Source organism: Thalassophryne amazonica, chromosome 1 (genome assembly GCF_902500255.1).
Source record: "Thalassophryne amazonica chromosome 1, fThaAma1.1, whole genome shotgun sequence".
NCBI classification, from domain to species: domain Eukaryota; kingdom Metazoa; phylum Chordata; class Actinopteri; order Batrachoidiformes; family Batrachoididae; genus Thalassophryne; species Thalassophryne amazonica.
The window spans coordinates 172,889,726-172,914,905 of NC_047103.1; the positions used below are offsets into that span (position 1 = coordinate 172,889,726).

The window sequence follows — 25,180 nt, forward strand, 5'->3', positions numbered from 1 at the left end:
ACACTCCTCAATCTGTGTGATCCCCATAAAATTGTCCCTGAAAGCCATCTGAATTTTCCGAATGGTGTCCACCTGGAGGTCTCTCACAGTTTCTGGAAAAAATTTGATGCAGCAAAGCTCCAAATCATTCAGACATTTATTCGCAATAAAAATCCAACGAGAGGGGTGGACCAGTGCTCACACAAAGCCTGCTCACAGGCGAATGACGCAAACCGATAGGCGTGAAAAAACTCACGCATGCGCACGAAGGTTCAAGCTTGGCTGATGCAATCACACGTGATTCAAATCCATATGGTTTTTGCAAAAAATAAAAGGTCCATTACTTTTCGGACAGACCTCGCATCTGGACCTCTGGACAGGGTGAGAAGCTCTCGACTATCCGGGAGAGACTCTGGTGTAGAGCTGCTACTTCTTCACATCAAAAGGAGGCAGCTGAGGTGGTTCAGGTGAGGATGCCCCTGGTGGTCTCCCTAGGGAGGTCTTCCCGGTACATCCAAATGGGAAGAGACCCGGGGTAAGACCCAGGACACACTGGAGGGATTATATTTGTCAGATGGCTTGGGAACACCTCAGGATCCCCTGGGAAGAGTTACAGGACTTGGCTGAGCATAGGGAAGTGGGGATGAGGTGCTTGCTCTGCTGCCCCCGTGACCCGGATAAACGGCAGAACATGAATGAATGAGGAACATGTTCTTCTTCTACAATCAATCAATCAATCAATTTTATTATATAGCGCCAAATCACAACAAACAGTTGCCCCAAGGCGCTTTATATTGTAAGGCAAGGCCATACAATAATTATGTAAAACCCCAACGGTCAAAACGACCCCCTGTGAGCAAGCACTTGGCTACAGTGGGAAGGAAAAACTCCCTTTTAACAGGAAGAAACCTCCAGCAGAACCAGGCTCAGGGAGGGCAGTATTCTGCTGGGACTGGTTGGGGCTGAGGGAGAGAACCAAGAAAAAGACATGCGTGGAGGGGAGCAGAGATGAATCACTAATGATTAAATGCAGAGTGGTGCATACAGAGCAAAAAGAGAAAAGAAACACTCAGTGCATTATGGGAACCCCCCAGCAGTCTAAGTCTATAGCAGCATAACTAAGGGATGGTTCAGGGTCACCTGATCCAGCCCTAACTATAAGCTTTAGCAAAAAGGAAAGTTTTAAGCCTTATCTTAAAGTAGAGAGGGTGTCTGTCTCCCTGATCCGAATTGGGAGCTGGTTCCACAGGAGAGGAGCCTGAAAGCTGAAGGCTCTGCCTCCCATTCTACTCTTACAAACCCTAGGAACTACAAGTAAGCCTGCAGTCTGAGAGCGAAGTGCTCTATTGGGGTGATATGGTACTATGAGGTCCCTAAGATAAGATGGGACCTGATTATTCAAAACCTTATAAGTAAGAAGAAGAATTTTAAATTCTATTCTAGAATTAACAGGAAAGCCAATGAAGAGAGGCCAATATGGGTGAGATATGCTCTCTCCTTCTAGTCCCCGTCAGTACTCTAGCTGCAGCATTTTGAATTAACTGAAGGCTTTTCAGGGAACTTTAGGACAACCTGATAATAATGAATTACAATAGTCCAGCCTAGAGGAAATAAATGCATGAATTAGTTTTCAGCATCACTCTGAGACAAGACCTTTCTAATTTAGAGATATTACGTAAATGCAAAAAAGCAGTCTTACATATTTGTTTAATATGCGCTTTGAATGACGTATCCTGATCAAAAATGACTCCAAGATTTCTCACAGTATTACTAGAGGTCAGGGTAATGCCATCCAGAGTAAGGATCTGGTTAGACACCATGTTTCTAAGATTTGTGGGGCCAAGTACAATAACTTCAGTTTTATCTGAGTTTAAAAGCAGGAAATTAGAGGTCATCCATGTCCTTATGTCTGTAAGACAATCCTGCAGTTTAGCTAATTGGTGTGTGTCCTCTGGCTTCATGGATAGATAAAGCTGGGTATCATCTGCATAACAATGAAAATTTAATCAATGCTGTCTAATAATGCTACCTAAGGGAAGCATGTATAAAGTGAATAAAATTGGTCCCTAGCACAGAACCTTGTGGAACTCCATAATTAACCTTAGTCTGTGAAGACGATTCCCCATTTACATGAACAAATTGTAATCTATTAGATAAATATGATTCAAACCACCGCAGCGCAGTGCCTTTATACCTATGGCATGCCCTAATCTCTGTAATAAATTTTATGGTCAACAGTATCAAAAGCAGCACTGAGGGTCTAACAGAACAAGCACAGAGATAAGTCCACTGTCTGAGGCCATAAGAAGATCATTTGTAACCTTCACTAATTCTGTTTCTGTACTATGATGAATTCTAAAACCTGACTGAAACTCTTCAAATAGACCATTCCTCTGCAGATGATCAGTTAGCTGTTTTACACAACTACCCTTTCAAGAATTTTTGAGAGAAAAGGAAGGTTGGAGATGGCCTATAATTAGCTAAGATAGCTGGGTCAAGTGATGGCTTTTTAAGTAATGGTTTAATTACTGCCACCTTAAAAGCCTGTGGTACATAGCCAACTAACAAAGATAGATTGATCACATTTAAGATCGAAGCATTAAATAATGGTAGGGCTTCCTTGAGCAGCCTGGTAGGAATGGGGTCTAATAGATAACAACACCAGAAGCAGCTGTTGCTAAAGATATTTGTTGTAAAGTTTAAAGTAAAGTAAAGTTGTAAAGTTCACAGAAATGATACGATGTGACGTCGCGATTAGAGAGTCCGTGTTATCAGGGTTACTAACTGTGGAGCTAATACCACAAGCCACCTGCTAACATACAAATACTGCAGCACAGACTTAGATGATCTGTCTGAACAACTAACCGCACAGCGAGCCGTCTTATGTCATAAATCATACAGAAACAGTCGCTTCACAACAGCTAGCAGCCATCGCTAGAGGCGTGCCGACAGACTAGTGTGGGGATAGAATACCGCACTCTCATTGGTTGAAGTCTTCTTGTTTTGGCTTTTGGCACTTACAGACCTGCCTGCAGTACAGCTGGTCAAAAATTTACTGGACATGTCATTAAGTCTGCTCCATTTCTACTCCCTCAATAATAATCCTCCAAAGTCTGTCTCGTTCATCACTGATGTCTGTGGTGTCTGTTGCTCCAGCAGTATCGTCTTCAGTCACACCGCCACTGAAGGCTCTGATTGGACTAAAGTGCTTTGAGAGTGCACAGAATATGCCGGACAACACGCTGGACAACACGTCAGACAACACGCCGGACAACACGTCAGACAACACGCCGGACAACACACCAGACAACACGCCGGACAACACGCCGAACAACACACCGGACAACACACCAGACAACACGCCGGACAATATGTCAGACAACACGCCAGACAACATGCCGGACAACACACCAGACAACACGCCGGACAACACGTCGGGCAACACGCCGGAAAACAGGACAGACAACAGGACAGACTACACGTCAGACAACACGTCGGGCAACACACCGGACAACACGTCGGGCAACACACCGGACAACACGTCAGACAACACGCCAGGCAACACGTCGGACAACACACCGGACAACACAACGGACAAAAGGCCAGACAACACGCCGGATAACACACCAGACAACACACCGGACAAAAGGCCAGACAACACACCAGACAACACGTCAGACAACACGCCGGACCGCAGGCCGGACAACAGGCCGGACAACAGGCCGGACAACACGCCAGACAACACGTCAGATAACACACCAGACAACACACCAAACACACCGGACCACAGGCCGGACAACACGTCAGACAACACGCCGGACCGCAGGCCGGACAACACACCGGACAACAGGCCGGACAACACGCCAGACAACACGTCAGATAACACACCAGACAACACACCAACACACCGGCCCCACAGGCCGGACAACACACCAGGACAACACATCAGACAACAAGTCAGACAACATGCGGACAACCGTCAGACAACATGCCGGACAACACTTCAGACAACACACCAGATAACACACCAGACAACACACCGGACCGCAGGCCGGACAAACACACCAGACAACACACGGACCGCAGGCCGGACAACACACAGACAACACGTCAGGACAACACACTAGATAACACCACCGGACAACAGGCCCGGACAACACGTCAGACAACATGCCAGACAACACGTCAGATAACGCACCAGACAACACACCAACACACCGGACCACAGGCCGGACAACACACCAGACAACACATCAGACAACAGGCCGGACAACACGTCAGGACAACACGCCAGACAACACGTCAGACAAACATGCCAGACAACACACCGGACCACAGGCCGGACAACACGCCAGACAACACGCCAGACAACACGTCGGGCAACACACCGGACAACACGTCAGACAACACGCCAGGCAACACGTCGGACAACACACCGGACAAAAGGCCAGACAACACACCAGACAACACGCCGGATAACACACGAGACAACACACCGGACAAAAGGCCAGACAACACACCAGACAACACGCCAGACAACACGCCGGACCGCAGGCCGGACAACAGGCCGGACAACACGCCAGACAAACACGTCAGATAACACACCAGACAACACCAACACACCGGACCACAGGCCGGACAACACGTCAGACAACACGCCGGACCGCAGGCCGGACAACACACCGGACAACAGGCCGGACAACACACGGACAACAGGCCGGACAACACGCCAGACAACACGTCAGATAACACACCAGACAACACACCAACACACCGGACCACAGGCCGGACAACACGTCAGACAACATGCCGGACAACACGTCAGACAACATGCCGGACAACACGTCAGACAACACACCAGATAACACACCAGACAACACACCGGACCGCAGGCCGGACAACACACCAGACAACACGTCAGACAACACACCAGATAACACACCGGACAACAGGCCGGACAACACGTCAGACAACATGCCAGACAACACGTCAGATAACGCACCAGACAACACACCAACACACCGGACCACAGGCCGGACAACACACCAGACAACACATCAGACAACATGCCGGACAACACGTCAGACAACACGCCAGACAACACGCCAGACAACACACCAACACACCGGACCACAGGCCGGACAACACACCAGACAACACGCCAGACAACACACCAGACAACACACCAGACAACACGCCAGACAACACACCAGACAACACACCAGACAACACACCGGACAACACGCCAGACAACACGTCAGACAACACACCAGACAACACACCAACACACCGGACCACAGGCCGGACAACACACCGGACCACAGGCCGGACAACACACCGGACCACAGGCCGGACAACACACCAGACAACACGTCAGACAACACACCGGACAACACACCAGACAACACGTCAGACAACACATCAGATAACACGTCAGACAACACACTAGATAACACGCCGGACAACACACTAGACAACACGTCAGACAACACATCCGACAACACACCGGACCACAGGCCGGACAACACACCAGACAACACGTCAGACAACACACCAGACAGCACACCAGACAACAAGTCAGACAACACACCGGACAACACACCAGACAACAAGTCAGACAACACACCGGACAACACACCAGACAACAAGTCAGACAACACGCCAGACAACATGCCGGACAACACGCCAGACAACATGCCGGACAACACACCAGACAACACGTCGGACAACACGTCAGACAACACGTCAGACAACACGTCGGACAACACGTCGGACAACACGTCAGACAACACGTCAGACAACACGTCAGACAACACGTCAAACAACACACCAGACAACACACCAGACAACACGTCAGACAACATGCCAGAGAGCACACCAGATAACACGCCAGACAACACACCAGACAGCACACCAGACAACACGTCAGACAACACACCGGATAACACACCGGATAACACACCAGACAACATGTCAGAGAGCACACCAGACAACACGCCAGAGAGCACACCAGACAACGCGTCAGACAACACACCAGACAACACGTCAGACAGCACACCAGACAACATACCAGACAACACGTCAGACAACACGTCACACAACACACCAGACAACATACCAGATAACACACCGGACAACACGTCAGACAACACACCAGACAACACACCAGACAACACGTCAGACAACACACCAGACAACACGTCAGACAACACACCGGATAACACACCAGACAACACACCGGATAACACACCGGATAACACGTCAGACAGCACACCAGACAGCACACCAGACAGCACGCCGGACAACACACCAGACAACACACCAGACAACACACCAGATAACACACCGGATAACACACCAGACAACACGTCAGACAACACGACAGACAACACACCGGATAACACACCAGACAACACGTCAGACAACACGACAGACAACACACCGGATAACACACCAGACAACACGTCAGACAACACACCCGATAACACACCGGATAACCCACCAGACAACACGTCAGACAACACACCAGATAACACACCGGATAACACACCAGACAACACATCAGACAGCACACCAGACAGCACACCAGACAGCACGTCAGACAACACACCGGATAACACACCAGACAACACGTCAGACAACACACCGGATAACCACCAGACAACACGTCAGACAACACACTGGATAACCCACCAGACAAACACGTCAGACAACACACCAGATAACACACCGGATAACCACCAGACAACATGCCGGACAACACACCAGACAACAGTCAGATAACACACCGGATAACACGCCAGACAGCACACCAGACAACACGCCAGAGAGCACACCAGACAATGCGTCAGGACAACATACCAGACAACACGTCAGACAACACACCAGATAACACACCGGATAACACACCAGACAACACACCAGATAACACACCGGATAACACACCAGACAACATGCCGGACAACATGCCGGACTACACGTCAGACAACACACCAGATAACACACCGGATAACACACCAGATAACACACCGGATAACACGCCAGACAGCACACCAGACAACACGCCAGACAGCACACCAGACAACACACCAGACAACATGCCGCACAGCACACCAGACAACACGTCATACAACACACTACTCCTCAGGGAGTGTGATAGTTAATCTAAAGTTGAATTCAGGGCACAGACAGAAACCCTGATGACGTTGTGTCACCGTCCATGCTGGCGTTTAGAACTAAATAAAGATGTTTGTGAAGCTGAAGCACTGAAATATTCAGGATACTTACTGTTTGCTTCACAGTCTGCACATCGACTGTTTCCCCCGAATGCTTCTGATCGACTGCAGAGCCAACGCTTCCGTCTGGCTGGTCAGACGAGACTGAAACAACACAAACAAACTAGAGTCGCACTGCAAGTCTGAGACTGGATTCGTACCACAAGTCTGAAACTGGATTCACACCACACATTTGAAACTGCATTCGCACCTAAAGTCTGAGACTGGATTCGTACCACAAGTCTGAGACTGGATTCGCACCTCAAGTCTGAGACTGGATTCGTACCACAAGTCTGAGACTGGATTCGTACCACAAGTCTGAGACTGGATTCGTACCACAAGTCTGAAACTGGATTCGCACCGCAAGTCTGAGACTGGATTCGCACCTCAAGTCTGAGACTGGATTCGCACCTCAAGTCTGAGACTGGATTCGCACCTCAAGTCTGAGACTGGATTCGCACCTCAAGTCTGAGACTGGATTTGCGCCGCGAATTTAGACCACATCTGGATTTTGTTTGTTGCTTGACAGACCTGTGTCATCTGACCTCGGTGTGAACAGTCAGATCTGGTACAGATTGTTTGTAATGACCAACACGAACAAGCCAGATGAAAAAATGCTTCATGTCAGCTTTGGGTAAAGTCCACAGCGTGTCTCTATCCTGGACAAAGTCTGTGTGACCTCGTCTGCCGGTTTTCCAAAGACACATGGAGTACTGACTTTGGCTACGTCATGAAAAACACATTAGTGCATAAAGGGGCGGAGTCTGGGTGGTTGTGTGTATGTGAGGAAAGAACCCTGAACACGCCTCTCTCTTTGAGTCTAAACCAGCTAAGCTAACAGGCTAACCTGGGTTCGGGTGTTTATTAAATCATATTTTTGGAGATTGTGTGCTCGTTCTCATAATTGTTCCATTTGGTTGTGGACATAAAAGTTACGAGCTGTTTATTTTCTCAGTAATCGTGCATGAAGTGGAGCTAAGGAATGAAGCTCGCGACAGCTGCTAAAAAGTACTAACGCTGTTAGCATACAACATTAAATAAGAGGAGAGTTTGACCCAGCGTGAATATTACACACACCCGGAATAATACCGGAATAAAACGGCCTCACAGATCATCTGAGACGTGTCTGCTGTCATAGTCATGCTGAGTCAACTCTCCTCTTATTTAATGTTGTATGCTAACAGTGCTAGCACCTTTAGCAGTTGCCAACATGGTAACGCCCAGATACTGTTACAGGTCTCTGCAGCAAACCTACAGGTGACATCATATATATATAAAAAGACACCTTAAACTAAGACGTTAGACCAAAATTCACCCCGTCCGGTTGTCATGGAGAGAGAAACCGTTTTTCTACTGTTTATTTCTGCTCTAAAGTTGGACGCTTTAACAGGAATGTGCTCGCTTTTAGAGCCTCAAGTGGCCAGTCAGGGAACTGCAATCTTTCCTCCTTATGGGTGGAGCTTCATCTTGGTGACTGAAGCTTGTGTCAGACGTGTTTGTGGCTCTGCTGTCAGCAAATGAAGGAACAACACAGCAAATGGAAGAGGGGGCGGGGGCGGGATTAATAGAAGGTGAGCGCCTGAGGCGTAAACACAGCGAGCGCCGACCGAGAGCTGAGCCGCCCGCTGCACAGAAGTAAGTGGAAAATATCACAGCGTCTCACTCAATGTTTTTTTTATGATTTCAGTGAGAAGCAAAATTTAAATAAATGTTTGATTTATTTTAGCTGTTAATTCCGGTGTGTTGGCGCCGAGAGGAAACCGTCAACACGAGCTCGCCGTTCAAACATCAGCTTTCCTTTCAGGACAGTTACAACACCTGGACCAGATCCTGATCCAGATCTGGGTCCAGATCCCAGGTGGCTGAAGGCCCTCAGAGGTGGGTCACCCCGGCCTCACAGAGTTCGAGTCTTCGTGTGCTGCTTCGACCTGAAACAGGTGATGTCACTCATCCGCAGCGACGGACTCGGACTCGGAGACGCCGGGATTAACACTCAACTGGTTCAAATGACTTTAAACCAGTTCCAGAAGCTGGAACAAGTAGAAGTCGTGTATCTGCTGGACTGACGTGTGTGCGTGACGGCGGTGGACTCACTTTGTTCTTGCTGCTCTCACAGGACTGCAGACTGGCCAGGATCTGGCTCTCGATCACCTGGACCCAGGCGTCGCGCTCCTCGTACGACGTGGCCTCGAAGTTCCACGTCTGCCCCGTCAGTGACACGATGGTGAACTCAAAGTTCTCCTCCAGGTCTGCTGGAGCACAAACAGAAGAAAACCCACTCTGTGGAAACCTTTCAGCTTCAGTGTGGACGCGATCGGCGCAACATGGACAGTTAAAAACTATAAAAAAACTAAATGAAATGAAATTAAAAAGACCAAAACAATAAATACTTTCACCTTTACTCACACAGGAATAAAAAATAAATAAACCATATCAAAGAGATAAAATAATTACATAGTGAAGTCTTACGATTGTTAATACTGATTTAACAAGAAGAACCTTTGAACTTTGTCACAGCTGAACATTTGCTGTGTTTGTGTTTTAACCAAAATATTCTACTTTTAAACTGAGCCACCAAAGAGACGAGGGTTAAAACGGCTGAAGCAGGTTTCACACAGGCTCAAATAGGTTTTGATTTGGTTCAAACAGCTTTTCATCCAGTTCAAACAAGTTTCAAACAGGCTGAAACAAGTTTTGAACAGGCTTCAAATTAGGTCAAATAGGTTCCAAACCAGCTCAAAGAGGTTTCAAACAGACGCAAACAGGTTTCAAACCACTTCAAGTTTGAAAATGACTCAAACAGGTTTCAAACAGCCACAAACAAGTTTCAAACTGACACAAATTACAAACTGACACAAACAGGTTTTTAAATGACCTCAAACAGATTTCAAACCAACTCCAGACTCAAACGAGCTCAAACAGGTTCAAACGAGCTCAAACAGATTTTAAATGAGCTCAAACAGGTTTCAAACAGGCTCAAACAGGTTTCAAACGGGCTCAAACAGGTTTCAAACGAGCTCAAACAGGTTTCAAACGAGCTCAAACAGGTTTCAAACCGACTCAAGTGTCAAACCAACTCAAACAGGTTTCAATCTGTCTCAAACCAGTCTTTTGGTTCTCACTGCTTTCAGACGTCCCTAAATTGAAGCCACCCTAAACCGGATTGAACAGTCCTAATGTGATATAATTACAGGTAATGTGATACTGACACTTTAAATTGATTTGAAATGAATGTCAGTTCAGTTTTAATCTACTTCTAACCAGCTCTAAACTAATGATGAACTGATCTAAAATGCAATAAACTGGCTACTGGTCAAACAAATATTATGTGAAACCTGATTAAATTCCTAAAACAGTAATGGATGGCTCAATAATGAAAATGATCAATAATCAGAGTTGAAGTGGGATTCAGGAGTTACTTTAACATTTATTCATCTCACAAGTGAACATGTGACATTTCAGTGCCATCACAGAGGACACCTGTTCACCTCCACAACTGACCATGACCTCTGACCTCAGGTCCACCCCTCAGTTAGCACCTCACCTAAATCAGGGGGCCCTCTGCTGACACCACGAGAGGTCGAGGGGCGGCCCTCACAGGAGTCCCACACTGACCCACGAGTCGGGTAACGGTTTCCGAGAAATGTGCCAAGGAGTCAACATCGGTGTGAGTCACACTCCAGCAGGAAGGGGCGGAGCATACGTGTGGTGACTTCATGCACATGGTGCAGTAGCTAACTGCTAACGGTACAACTGTATACAGGGAACCTGCTAACGGGGTTAGCTGGTCAACAAACAGTAAAACACGTTATGTGAACAGGACATGCTACATGCTAACTGTCCAGCTGAGTCCATCCGTCAGGTTTCTGAGCGACCCACTCTCATCTCAGACGGACTCAAGATAAACCCACAAGTCTACATTTTATTAAAATGGATGAAGTGACTCAGCGAGTTAACGTGTCGTTGAGAGTTTGTGACCAAAGTTAAAAATAAAAACTGGTTGAGGATTATTTCATATTGTTCTGCTTGACTGAATTGTAAAATCATTTCCTAAGTTTATTTCTACCACAGATATTTACTGCAGATCATCAGCATAACCATGACAACCACATCATTATTTCACTCCATAACAACTTCCTGTTTGGAAACATGGGTTGTTCCTGGTTGGACGCTGCCGGGGTCACATGGTCAGATCCGTGTTCACCACATGTGGAAAGAGTTGCTACAGCTTTTGTTTACAATTAACCCCCACATGGAGCAAATCTGACCTGTTCATTTCAGTCCTATTCACCATCACAGACAGACATGAATCCACATAAAGCTCCTGATTTTTGAAAATGACTTCGGAAAATCCTTTAATTTGTGGCTGGAAACGTAGTGTTTTAAAGCAAGTCCCTCTGTGTTTTTTTCTGCTGCAGGTGTGTTTCTCATGCCCATGTTGTGGTCTGATCACACAGAAGCGCTGTGATGATTTAAACTTTTAAAGCGCTGTTGTTGTGGTGTGATCATCAGACGACCTGATCGATCGATCAGGGTGATCACGCCTGATTAATGCGCTGTTTAAACATTTAAAGTGCCGTGGCTGTCGGTGATCACCATGGCGACAGATCACACAGCACTTCATTCAGATCACACCTGATCACAGTCAACTCGCGCTTTAAAAGTTTAAATCATCACGTTCAATGTTTCATTATTCAGGTCTGTGATGACCTGATCAGACCTGATCAGCGGATGATCAGGTCCGATCAGATGCGCTGATCAGGAAGCAGCCGGCGCTTTAAACATTTAGAGTCACAGCACTCATTCACGACAGTGTTTCCCCACAGCCAGTCCACTCATCAGCATTCTGTACACAATGAAAATGGTCCACCAAGAAGAAAAATGAAAATAAAAAAAATAATATTATTTTATTACTCTGTTTCTGATGCTCATCACACCGTTGCAGTACCAACCAGAACCACTGGGTGTAAACAGGGCTGGCCCAACAGACGCTGGATAATCGTCAAGGTGTGACAGCTGCATTAATTTATTAGACGTACAACAGTGTGCACCAGAGTTTTTAATATGTCCGACATACACAGGCTAAATCGTCAAGGCGTGACAGGGCCTTTAGTTTTTGTAATGTTAGCATTTAGTTTGACTTCTTTCGACCAGCTGAATGTTTTCACACAGTACAGAAGCCAGTTTGTGAGCGCTGCTGCTGCATTCATGTAATATTGGAAATTACAGGACAAACTCAGCCTGTTTGCTTGGATTTTTTTCATCTGGGTGGGGGGGTCTGCTTCACTGCACCTTATATACACCAGAATTAATTTTGGTGTGGATATAATGAATTATTTACCAAAAACAAAATGAAAACCACGGTCCTGCAACAAGAAACTGCTGAATTTGAAACAACAAAAAAGTTGTGCAATTTCCGATGGTACTTGAACGCAGCAGCAGCAGCAATCGCCTCCTGCGTGCGCTTATTATTCTTATTTTTTATTAAATATAACAATATGAGTATAGGAATGACAATCCAGCCCTTCTGTACATGTGGCAACAGGTAGATGATTCAGATGATTATATAAAGAGCTTTTCTGGAAGACAGAATTCATGCTGTGGATCAGCTGCAGCTGGTGGAAATAACCACATGAGTCAATGCGTGTTCACACAGACTGATCAGTTTACTGCTCTGATATATTCAAAATCATCTTTACACTTATATTTATTCCCCCTTTTGACAGTTTTCTGTTATAAATCAATATATATGGCTTAGTAACATAATACAGTGATACAGCAGCCTTTTTTGTTTTTGTTTTGTAAAAATAAGGTGTCTTATGAATGTTGAACAAGTGCTTCAGTTTTTTTTTTTTTTTTTTTTTTTTTTTTTTTTTTTAAATGGAGCAAGACAGAGCGCGCAGCATGTCGTCAGTCTGATCCAAACAGTGTGGATTCTGATAATGAAGGAGATGATCCCTCTTTTGTTCTGGACGAGCATCCACAGCAGGGGATCCCCTGACGTGCGCACAGATCTCCAGTGGGTCGGACTGCGCGCTTCTCTTTGCAGCTTCACCAGGACTCAAGCGCTACAGAGCTCCGTCTCAGCACCGAGTCCTGGAACGCAGAGCAAGACACAGATACATACTGTTCCAGCAGTGGCTCCGGGCGCGTTTCGTTTAAAGCGTGGAGATCAACGTTAGCTTCAGTTTGGTTTTGTTCCTCTTTCGTTCCTTTTGTGCTCTTGATTCGCAGGCTGTCTGGTGATGGAAGTCAAAAGCTCATTCGTCCACCTTGTCTCGATGATTTGTGACTTTTTTACTTTTTTCCCTTCGTTCAAGAATCATCGTATGCCGTGTGACCAGGCCATAAAGTCTGAAAGTCCTGGTCCAAGCCTGAGCTACAGCCCTGCCCTCATCAACGCCAAATGTCTCCACGAGTAATCATTTACAAAACAATCCCAATCCATTCTCGGGTTGTTCCAACGTTTGTACGGAACCCCCCAGACAGGATTGGTAATTACCGCCACCGCTATCGGCATCTGCGCGACATTCAGACAGACAGAGAGACAGAAAGGTGGCGCTCAGGCAATTTGTGAACTCTGACACGGGCAACCTTTAACGCACCACGAGAACAAACCCAACACACACTGTTTACCTGGGTGGGGGGGGCGTGTGTGCGTGTGTGTGCGTGTGTGTGTGATGAGAGGGGAGGTGTGAGTTGCACAGGGGGCCTGAGGTAACACAAATTAAAAGCCTTAAATGTCAGCGCTCACAGTATTGCTCGGCGACACAGGTCATTACTCCTCCTATTATTCGCAGCCTTTTACAACATTAATAATTGTTTCCAACTCACTCACAAGAAATATGTACTTTTATTTTTCTGAATAAGTACCACGAGGTGCCACCCGCGAACCTATGAAGATGGAACCTTTTCACGCCATCGTGCAGAAACACTTTAAAAATTTCAGACTGTAACCAGAGGAGAATTCAGAGCACCTGGGGAACCAGCCCGCTCAGTCCCCGGGAGCTCAAGGTTCTCTGTCAAGGTCCTCATTGGTCCCAGAGTTCCAGCTGCTTATAGTAGAGATTCGAGCTTCTCTACTATGGAAACCACCTGGACAACTGAGAGCCTTCACAGAAACAGCTGCTTATAGTTCCTGCTTGCTGCAAGAACTCCTGTGGAACTCTGGGACATGTGGCTGTCCTAAATCAGCACAAAGTAAAAGTGAAATGGAGACGAGATCCAGATCCATCAAACCTGTTTTCAAAGCTTTGAAAGGATCTATTAGCAGATGGAGACGATACCTTGATTTTACCGAATAGTTTAATGACAGAAAAAACAAGAGAAAGTGCTGAGTGTGTTTCTTCTGTCAACATTCATTACAAATTACAACTTCACTCTGAACGTTCACTCATTAACTCAAAGAATCCACCAAGTAATGAGCTGCTAAAATTGCTGGACAAAATAAAATCATCATCCGGGGTCCTGAAGGACCTGGACTTAGAGAGGACGTGAGGCCGATGATAATGGGCAACCCCAGCAAGGTTCATCAGGAGCGTACTTTGCTGCCCTGTGACCTTTACAACTTGGTTAAGGTCAGTCTTGCGCAAACGTGAGGTGACATGAGTCATCTATTGGAACACCAGATTTGGTGAACCTGCTGTTATTCGTTCTCAAGTGATCATGTTCACCAGCAATTTCCTACATTGAACTCTGTGACCTTGAAAACCAGCTCATGGTCAGTCATATGCAAACTCATCCAGGGGCAACACATGAGTGACCTACATACCAAATTTAGAGAAATGTGTTATCACGTTGACAAGCTTTGCGACAGACACACATACAGATAGAAAACCAGTTGCTCAATGTCCTCTCACTGCCACTCCACTCCTGGACCTTCAGTGCACTGACGACAGCAGCGTGTTGTCCTTTATGGAAGAAGGTCTTAAGAAAGTCCTTGAATCCTGAAGAAGACATGGATCCTGTACCAGCTTCTACGCAATATGGTCAATCCAAAGCTTCCTGCTGTCAAACTGCGCACACGGGTCCTGGAGAACTTTCCATCCCTGAGCAGCCACGTGTCCCCAAATGTCAACACCAACTTTGCACTTGTGTTTTCAACAACAGAGACCTTTGACACAAGAGGAAAATCCTCCTCTACAAAGCTGTTTATCATACCAACCCTGCTGTACTGCTCTGGGAGCTGGACCACCTGAAGTCACTGGAGCGGTTTCACCACTGCTGTCTGATGAGTATCCTCCACATCAGGAGAGAAGACTACTGTACCATCAGCGTCCTGGCTGAAGCTCCAGAGCGTGTCATGTTGTTCGGATGGAGGACAACTGAATTCTCAAGAAGATCTTCTACTCCCAGCTGAGTGAAGAAAAACAGTCCACAGCAGTACAGAATAAACATGACAAGGACCTCCTGAAGCAGAACCTCGAGAGCTGCTCCATTGACTGGAAGACCTGAGAAGAGCACGCGAGGGACCGACCAGCTGGCCAGCAACGATCCACACCAGAGTGAAAGTCTTTGAAAAAAGAGGATGACCACCACAGAGGAGAAATAGTCTGTAAGAAACAGTGTGCATCAAGACTGGACCTGTTCAGTCATGTCTGGGTCCACCATCCCATCTGGGAGACCAGCTTCCTCCCCACTGAGGGGTTGCCACGACGAGAGGAGGAAGGCTTAAAAATCACACATAAAGGTCTTCATGGGTCCCCTTGGACATGAAGCCTGAGACCAGGTCTTAGACCTGAGCCAGACTGGGTGTAGTCAGACCGGGTGTGTTCTTGTTCTTTTGCTGCGGGTGTTAGATCTATAAGTATTTGAGTGGCGGAATCAGGGAGCTCACACAGTGATCACGTCAACCACAGGGGAGTCCAGGGACCAGCACCAAGTCCAGGGACAACCCGGGTCTCAGAACAGCACCGAGTCCAGGAACAACCTCGGGTCCCAGAACAACACAGAGTCCAGGAACAGCCCCAAGTCCAGGGTCCAGCACAGAGTCCAGGAACAGCACAGAGTCCAGGAACAGCACAGAGTCCATGGTCCAGCACCGAGTCAAGGGCCCAGCACCGAGTCAAGGGCCCAGCACAGAGTCAAGAGCCCAGCACAGAGTCCAGGATCCAGCACCGCATCCAGGAAATGCACCATGTCCAGCGACCAGCTCAGAGTCCAGGAACAGCACCAGGTCCAGGCACCAGCATTGAGTCCAGGGTCCAGCACTGAATCCAGGGATGGTTTTCTAACTAGTCCTTTTTATTAATCCTGTTTGAGCAACCAATAATTTCAGCACTTTTTAACAAAATCGGGTAACTTTAACCTTTAACCCCTGTACAAACTGAAATTGACCTTTGTCCCCATGTTTGCTGTTATAACCCCATAACTCCAGAAGGTTAAGTCATAGTCCAAACTAACCCTTCTTGGAGTCGTTATGATCAGACTCATGATGGGGTTTTAAATGTTGAACCCTGTGTGACCCTTCACTGACCCCTACCTGACTCCAGCTGCTGGTCCACAATACATGTCTGTGTAGTTCATGGTACACTGAGGCTGGAACTGTAAGTCTTGTTTAGTTCCCTTAACTGGTAACAAAATACTGCTTGACCCATGGACGACAGCACTGAATTCACCACATATCAATCAGACCAGAACTTTCTCTAAATGTGATGGAAGTGTTGTTGTTTTTTTGGCTGCACCCACAGGGTGTGGACACGATGGACTCGACTGTCCTCACAGGGAAACTGGTCCCATAACACACAAGCAAAACTCTTCCTATTGGATGATCAGAGGATATAAGTCCTTTACTGTTATTCTGCATACATACAGCGAAATATGTCCTCTGCACGTAACCGTCCTAATCACAGTCAGACACAATCCAACCACTAGGGGCAGTGTGCAGCCACAGTCCGGGGCCCGGGAACCAACTTCAGATGTAGAGGCACTGCCTTGCTCAGGGGCAGAGAAAGGAGCAGACCCTAAATAATCAGGTTTTCAACTGTGGGAGGAAACCCACACAGAAAGGCCGGGAATCGATCCCACAACCTTCTTGCTGTGAGGCATCAGTGCTAACCACTGTATCTGAACTGTGTATCTGTGAGGATCTGTAGGTCCCTGGAACCTCTGGATATGTGACAGGACTTAGTTCCTGTAAGGAGGTAAAGGGTTCAGACCTGGACCTGGTCTCAAAGGTCTGCACCCCGAAAGACTATGTTTATCGGGGCTCAGACAAGGAGGGAAGACTGGAAGCAAAAAACTAACCTCTTGAAATCTGAAAACGGTTTTGGCTGCATGACCTTTGACCCTCTGTAATATTTACTCCCCCGAGGCAATGCGGCACATTTCCCGCGAATGCCGCATCTGCAGAGGATGGAATCAGCCTTTAAATGTTAGCCGGCATGTATCTGCCGCTTCCATCAGACGGCGACGACAGAGCCGCCTCCACAGTGTGAACAGTTCCTGTGGCGAGGCGGAGCCAGGCGTTCCACTCCATTATCAATCTGAAAATTAACCGCAGTCACTTTAAAAGGTCACGAAGCTCACGAGCCGCCACACAGACGGATTAAAGAAAATACATCAGTGTTTTTAATGTTCTGCAGGAAAAAAGAATGGACAGATCAAAGAGAGGAGAGACCTGCGTGAAGCTGCCCCCCCATCCAAAATATTAAAATGGCACTGCTGTTCGTTTCTGCTGTTCAATCATTTGCTTAACTGCCTGCTGCCTACTTTTTAGATGTCTGTGCACCACCTGCCCACGTCGTGCGTTACGCGGCTGATGCGTGACGGTCTCCGGTGGTGGGGTTGCCTGCAGCCTCCTGCGCTCCTCCCCCTGCTGCCCTCCTGAGAGCACTGCGAGCCCCCTCAGCGGAAACGTGCAAAAAAAACCCCAAAAAAAAACAAGACCTTTCAGCTACGACCTCAGATCAGACGAGATGACCCGCTGAATTTAAGCATATTACTAATTAGACGGAGCTTACTACCCGCTTTGGGCTGCATTCCCAAACAACCCGACTCTGGGGAGGCCTGATCCTGGTGCAACAGGAGCGGTTACTGGCCTCACACCATCCATGGGCTGAGTCTCGATCAGAAGGACTCAGGCCCCCAGGCTGCGCCGGGCCAGTGGTATTCCGTACGCCACATTTCCCGCGCCCGCCTGTCAGACAGGGACTCTTGCCACTGGACTCTTGCCTCTGCGCAGGGAATCTTGAGCCCGCGGGAGGCTGCAGGCAACCTCACCACCAAAGACTGTCACTCATCAACCGCTTAACCCACGACGCGGCAGGTGGCGCATGAAGGTCTAAAAAGTAGGCAGCAGGTTAACAGTTAAATTATTTCTACAGCACAAATGATAGAGACCAGTTTGGAGAGATTTGGACATGGGGGTGGGGGTGGGTGGGAGTGTGGCTGAGTGATGTCATGGGTCAGAAAATGTATTTTTGAATGACTCAAAAGCTTTAACAGCATAAACAAAAACATTTACGGCACAAACGAACAACAGTGCTGTTTTAAATTTAGAATGGGGAGGTGCAGCGTCACGCAGGTAGAGGAGAGCAAAGAAGGACACGAGCAGAGGAGGCTGACTGAGGGAGACAGACGGTCTGTCAGTGAGCAACGTTATCATTCCACCTGCAGCTGCAAACCCATCGCTCACATTCCACTGAGGTCACCGCTGATCAGGAAGCTGACCTCCACTCTACATCAGAGGTTAATGAGGGTCAGTGGGGTCAAACGGGTGGACACAAAGAGTCTCACTGTGGATGGGTTTGGATCGGTTCCCCAGAAAGAACAAACCTGCCTCATCAAAACAGGACTGAACAATAAGTGACCGACATCAAACAAAACCCTGTGGAACAGTCACCAAACAAAACCCAGTGGGACAGGCACCAAACAGAATCCCCAGCGGAACAGTCACCAAACAGAACCCAGTGGGACAGGCACCAAACAGAACCCCCTGTGGGACAGGCACCAAACAGAACCCCCTGTGGGACAGTCACCGAACAGGACCCAGTGGGACAGGCACCAAACAGAACCCCCAGTGGAACAGTCACCAAACAGAACCCCCAGTGGGACAGGCACCAAACAGAACCCCCAGTGGAACAGTCACCGAACAGAACCCAGTGGAACAGTCACCAAAATGAACCCCTTTGTGGGACAGTCGCCAAACAGGACCCAGTGGGACAGTCACCAAATAGAGCCCCCAGTGGGACAGGCACCAAACAGAGCCCCCTGTGGGACAGTCACCAAACAGAACCCCCAGTGGGACAGGCACCAAACAGGACCCAGTGGGACAGTCACCAAACAGAGCCCACTGTGGGACAGTCACCAAACAGGACCCAGTGGGACAGGCACCAAACAGGACCCAGTGGGACAAGCACCAAACAGAACCCCTTATGGGACAGGCACCAAACAGAGCCCCTGTGGGACAGTCATCAAACAGGACCCAGTGGGACAGTCACCAAACAGAGCCCCCTGTGGGACAGTCACCAAACAGAGCCCCCTGTGGGACAAGCACCAAACAGAACCCCCTGTGGGACAGTCACCAAACAGAACCCAGTGGGACAGGCACCAAACAGGACCCAGAGGGACAAGCACCAAACAGAACCCCTTATGGGACAGGCACCAAACAGAGCCTGCAGCTGCAAACCCATCGCTCACATTCCACTGAGGTCACCGCTGATCAGGAAGCTGACCTCCACTCTACATCAGAGGTTAATGAGGGTCAGTGGGGTCAAACGGGTGGACACAGAGTCTCACTGTGGATGGGTTTGGATCGGTTCCCCAGAAAGAACAAACCTGCCTCATCAAAACAGGACTGAACAATAAGTGACCGACATCAAACAAAACCCTGTGGAACAGTCACCAAACAAAACCCAGTGGGACAGGCACCAAACAGAACCCCCAGCGGAACAGTCACCAAACAGAACCCAGTGGGACAGGCACCAAACAGAACCCAGTGGGACAGGCACCAAACAGAACCCCCAGCGGAACAGTCACCAAACAGAACCCAGTGGGACAGGCACCAAACAGAACCCAGTGGGACAGGCACCAAACAGAATCCCCAGCGGAACAGTCACCAAACAGAACCCAGTGGGACAGGCACCAAACAGAACCCCCTGTGGGACAGGCACCAAACAGAACCCCCTGTGGGACAGTCACCGAACAGGACCCAGTGGGACAGGCACCAAACAGAACCCCCAGTGGAACAGTCACCAAACAGAACCCCCAGTGGGACAGGCACCAAACAGAACCCCCAGTGGAACAGTCACCGAACAGAACCCAGTGGAACAGTCACCAAAATGAACCCCTTTGTGGGACAGTCGCCAAACAGGACCCAGTGGGACAGTCACCAAATAGAGCCCCCAGTGGGACAGGCACCAAACAGAGCCCCCTGTGGGACAGTCACCAAACAGAACCCCAGTGGGACAGGCACCAAACAGGACCCAGTGGGACAGTCACCAAACAGAGCCCACTGTGGGACAGTCACCAAACAGGACCCAGTGGGACAGGCACCAAACAGGACCCAGTGGGACAAGCACCAAACAGAACCCCTTATGGGACAGGCACCAAACAGAGCCCCCTGTGGGACAGTCATCAAACAGGACCCAGTGGGACAGTCACCAAACAGAGCCCCCTGTGGGACAGTCACCAAACAGAGCCCCCTGTGGGACAAGCACCAAACAGAACCCCCTGTGGGACAGTCACCAAACAGAACCCAGTGGGACAGGCACCAAACAGGACCCAGAGGGACAAGCACCAAACAGAACCCCTTATGGGACAGGCACCAAACAGAGCCTGCAGCTGCAAACCCATCGCTCACATTCCACTGAGGTCACCGCTGATCAGGAAGCTGACCTCCACTCTACATCAGAGGTTAATGAGGGTCAGTGGGGTCAAACGGGTGGACACAGAGTCTCACTGTGGATGGGTTTGGATCGGTTCCCCAGAAAGAACAAACCTGCCTCATCAAAACAGGACTGAACAATAAGTGACCGACATCAAACAAAACCCTGTGGAACAGTCACCAAACAAAACCCAGTGGGACAGGCACCAAACAGAACCCCCAGCGGAACAGTCACCAAACAGAACCCAGTGGGACAGGCACCAAACAGAACCCAGTGGGACAGGCACCAAACAGAACCCCCAGCGGAACAGTCACCAAACAGAACCCAGTGGGACAGGCACCAAACAGAACCCAGTGGGACAGGCACCAAACAGAACCCCCAGCGGAACAGGCACCAAACAGAACCCCCTGTGGAACAGTCATCAAACAGGACCCAGTGGGACAGTCACCAAACAGAGCCCCCTGTGGGACAGTCACCAAACAGAACCCCCTGTGGGACAGGCACCAAACAGAACCCACTGTGGGACAGCCCAGTGGGACAGGCACCAAACAGAACCCAGTGGGACAGGCACCAAACAGGACCCAGTGGGACAAGCACCAAACAGAACCCCTTATGGGACAGGCACCAAACAGAGCCCCCTGTGGGACAGTCATCAAACAGGACCCAGTGGGACAGTCACCAAACAGAGCCCGCTGTGGGACAGTCACCAAACAGAGCCCCCTGTGGGACAGTCACCAAACAGAACCCCCTGTGGGACAGTCACCAAACAGAACCCAGTGGGACGGACACCAAACACAGGTCCCAATGGGACAGTCACCACACAGAACCCAGTGGGACAAGCACCAAACAGGACCCAGTGGGACAAGCACCAGACAGGACCCAGTGGGACAAGCACCAAACAGGACCCAGTAGGACAGACACCAAACAGAGCCCCCTGTGGGACAGTCACCAAACAGAACCCCCTGTGGGACAGTCACCAAACAGGACCCAGTGGGAGAGGCACCAAAAAGGACCCAGTGGGACAAGCACCAAACAGAGCCCCCTGTGGGACAGTCATCAAACAGGACCCAGTGGGACACTCACTAAACAGAGCCCCCTGTGAGACAGTTACTAAACAGAACAAACCTGTGGGACAGTCACCAGACAGAACCCCCTGTGGGACAGTCACCAAACAGGCCCCAGTGGGACAGTCACCAAACAGAACCCCCTGTTGGACAGTCACCAAACAGAACCCAATGGGACAGTCACCAAACAGGACCCAGTGGGACAGTCACCAAACAGGACCCAGTGGGACAGTCACCAAACAGGACCCAGTGGGACAAGCACCAAACAGGACCCAGTGGGACAAGCACCAAACAGAACCCCCTGTGGGACAGTCACCAAACAGGACCCAGTGGGACAGTCACCAAACAGAGCCCCCAGTGGGACAGGCACCAAACAGAGCCCCCTGTGGGACAGTCACCAAACAGGACCCAGTGGGACAGTCACCAAACAGGACCCAGTGGGACAAGCACCAAACAGGACCCAGTGGGACAGAAACCAAACAGAGCCCCCTGTGGGACAGTCACCAAACAGGACCCAGTGGGACAGTCACCAAACAGGACCCAGTGGGACAAGCACCAAACAGGACTCAGTGGGACAAGCACCAACAGAACCCAATGGGACAAGCACCAAACAGGACCCAGTGGGACAGGCACCAAACAGGACCCAGTGGGACAGGCACCAAACAGGACCCAGAGGGACAGTCACCAAACAGTACCCAGTGGGACAAGCACCAAACAGGACCCAGTGGGACAGTCACCAAACAGGACCCAATGGGACAAGCAGCAAACAGGACCCAGTGGGACAGGCACCAAACAGGACCCAGTGGGACAGGCACCAAACAGGACCCAGAGGGACAGTCACCAAACAGGACCCAGTGGGCCTGTCACCAAATTGGACCCAGTGGGCCAGTCACCAAACAGGAACCAGTGGGACAGACACCAAACAGAGCCCCTGTCGGACAAGCACCAAACAGGACCCAGTGAGACAGTCATCAAACAGAACCCTGTGGGACAAGCACCAAACAGGACCCAGTGAGACAGTCACCAAACAGAACCCAGTGGGACAGGCACCAAACAGAGCCCCCAGTGGGACAGGCACCAAACAGAGCCCCCAGTGGGACAGGAAGCAAACAGAACCCCTTATGGGACAGGCACCAAACAGAGCCCCCTGTGGGACAGTCACCAAACAGAGCCCCTGTGGGACAGTCACCAAACAGGACCCAGTGGGACAGGCACCAAACAGGACCCAGTGGGACAGGCACCGAACAAGACCCAGTGGGACAGGCACCAAACAGGACCCAGTGGGACAAGCACCAAACAGGACCCAGTAGGACAGACACCAAACAGAGCCCCTTGTGGGACATTCACCAAACAGAGCCCCCTGTGGGACAGTCACCAAACAGAGCCCCCTGTGGGACAGAAACCAAACAGAGCCCCCTGTGGGACAGAAACCAAACAGAGCCCCCTGTGGGACAGAAACCAAACAGAGCCCCCTGTGGGACAGTCACCAAACAGAGCCCCCTGTGGGACAGAAACCAAACAGGACCCAGTGGGACAAGCACCATACAGAGCCCCCAGTGGGACAGACACCAAACAGAGCCCCCTGTGGGACAGGCACCAAACAGAGCCCCCTGTGGGACAGGCACCAAACAGGACCCAGTGGGACAGGCACCAAACAGGACCCAGTGGGACAGGCACCAAACAGAGCCCCCTGTGGGACAGACACCAAACAGAACCCCCTGTGGGACATTCACCAAACAGAACCCCCTGTGGGACAGACACCAAACAGAACCCCTTGTGGGACAGTCACCAAACAGGCCCCAGTGGGACAGTCACCAAACAGAACCCCCTGTTGGACAGTCACCAAACAGAACCCAATGGGACAGTCACCAAACAGGACCCAGTGGGACAGTCACCAAACAGGACCCAGTGGGACAAGCACCAAACAGGACCCAGTGGGACAAGCACCAAACAGAACCCCCTGTGGGACAGTCACCAAACAGGACCCAGTGGGATAGTCACCAAACAGAGCCCCCAGTGGGACAGGCACCAAACAGAGCCCCCTGTGGGACAGTCACCAAACAGGACCCAGTGGGACAGTCACCAAACAGGACCCAGTGGGACAAGCACCAAACAGGACCCAGTGGGACAGAAACCAAACAGAGCCCCCTGTGGGACAGTCACCAAACAGGACCCAGTGGGACAGTCACCAAACAGGACCCAGTGGGACAAGCACCAAACAGGACTCAGTGGGACAAGCACCAAACAGAACCCAATGGGACAAGCACCAAACAGGATCCAGTGGGACAGGCACCAAACAGGACCCAGTGGGACAGGCACCAAACAGGACCCAGAGGGACAGTCACCAAACAGTACCCAGTGGGACAAGCACCAAACAGGACCCAGTGGGACAGTCACCAAACAGGACCCAATGGGACAAGCAGCAAACAGGACCCAGTGGGACAGGCACCAAACAGGACCCAGTGGGACAGGCACCAAACAGGACCCAGAGGGACAGTCACCAAACAGGACCCAGTGGGCCTGTCACCAAATTGGACCCAGTGGGCCAGTCACCAAACAGGAACCAGTGGGACAGACACCAAACAGAGCCCCTGTCGGACAAGCACCAAACAGGACCCAGTGAGACAGTCATCAAACAGAACCCTGTGGGACAAGCACCAAACAGGACCCAGTGAGACAGTCACCAAACAGAACCCAGTGGGACAGGCACCAAACAGAGCCCCCAGTGGGACAGGCACCAAACAGAGCCCCCAGTGGGACAGGAAGCAACAGAACCCCTTATGGGACAGGCACCAAACAGAGCCCCCTGTGGGACAGTCACCAAACAGAGCCCCTGTGGGACAGTCACCAAACAGGACCCAGTGGGACAGGCACCAAACAGGACCCAGTGGGACAGGCACCGAACAAGACCCAGTGGGACAGGCACCAAACAGGACCCAGTGGGACAAGCACCAAACAGGACCCAGTAGGACAGACACCAAACAGAGCCCCTTGTGGGACATTCACCAAACAGAGCCCCCTGTGGGACAGTCACCAA

The 25,180-nt window shown here is 49.7% G+C and overlaps 1 protein-coding gene across 1 annotated transcript in view; it reads right to left on the reverse strand.

Annotated features, from left to right (window-relative positions):
• agap1 (ArfGAP with GTPase domain, ankyrin repeat and PH domain 1) overlaps positions 1-25,180 on the reverse strand; it is a 198,894-nt gene that overhangs the window by 79,386 nt on the left and 94,328 nt on the right. Inside the window, exons 9-10 of the mRNA XM_034182035.1 lie at positions 9,348-9,505; positions 7,279-7,358 (exon numbers count right to left, since the gene is read on the reverse strand). Coding sequence (XP_034037926.1) covers positions 7,279-7,358; positions 9,348-9,505 — 238 coding nt within the window. The remainder of the gene's footprint in view (positions 1-7,278; positions 7,359-9,347; positions 9,506-25,180) is intronic.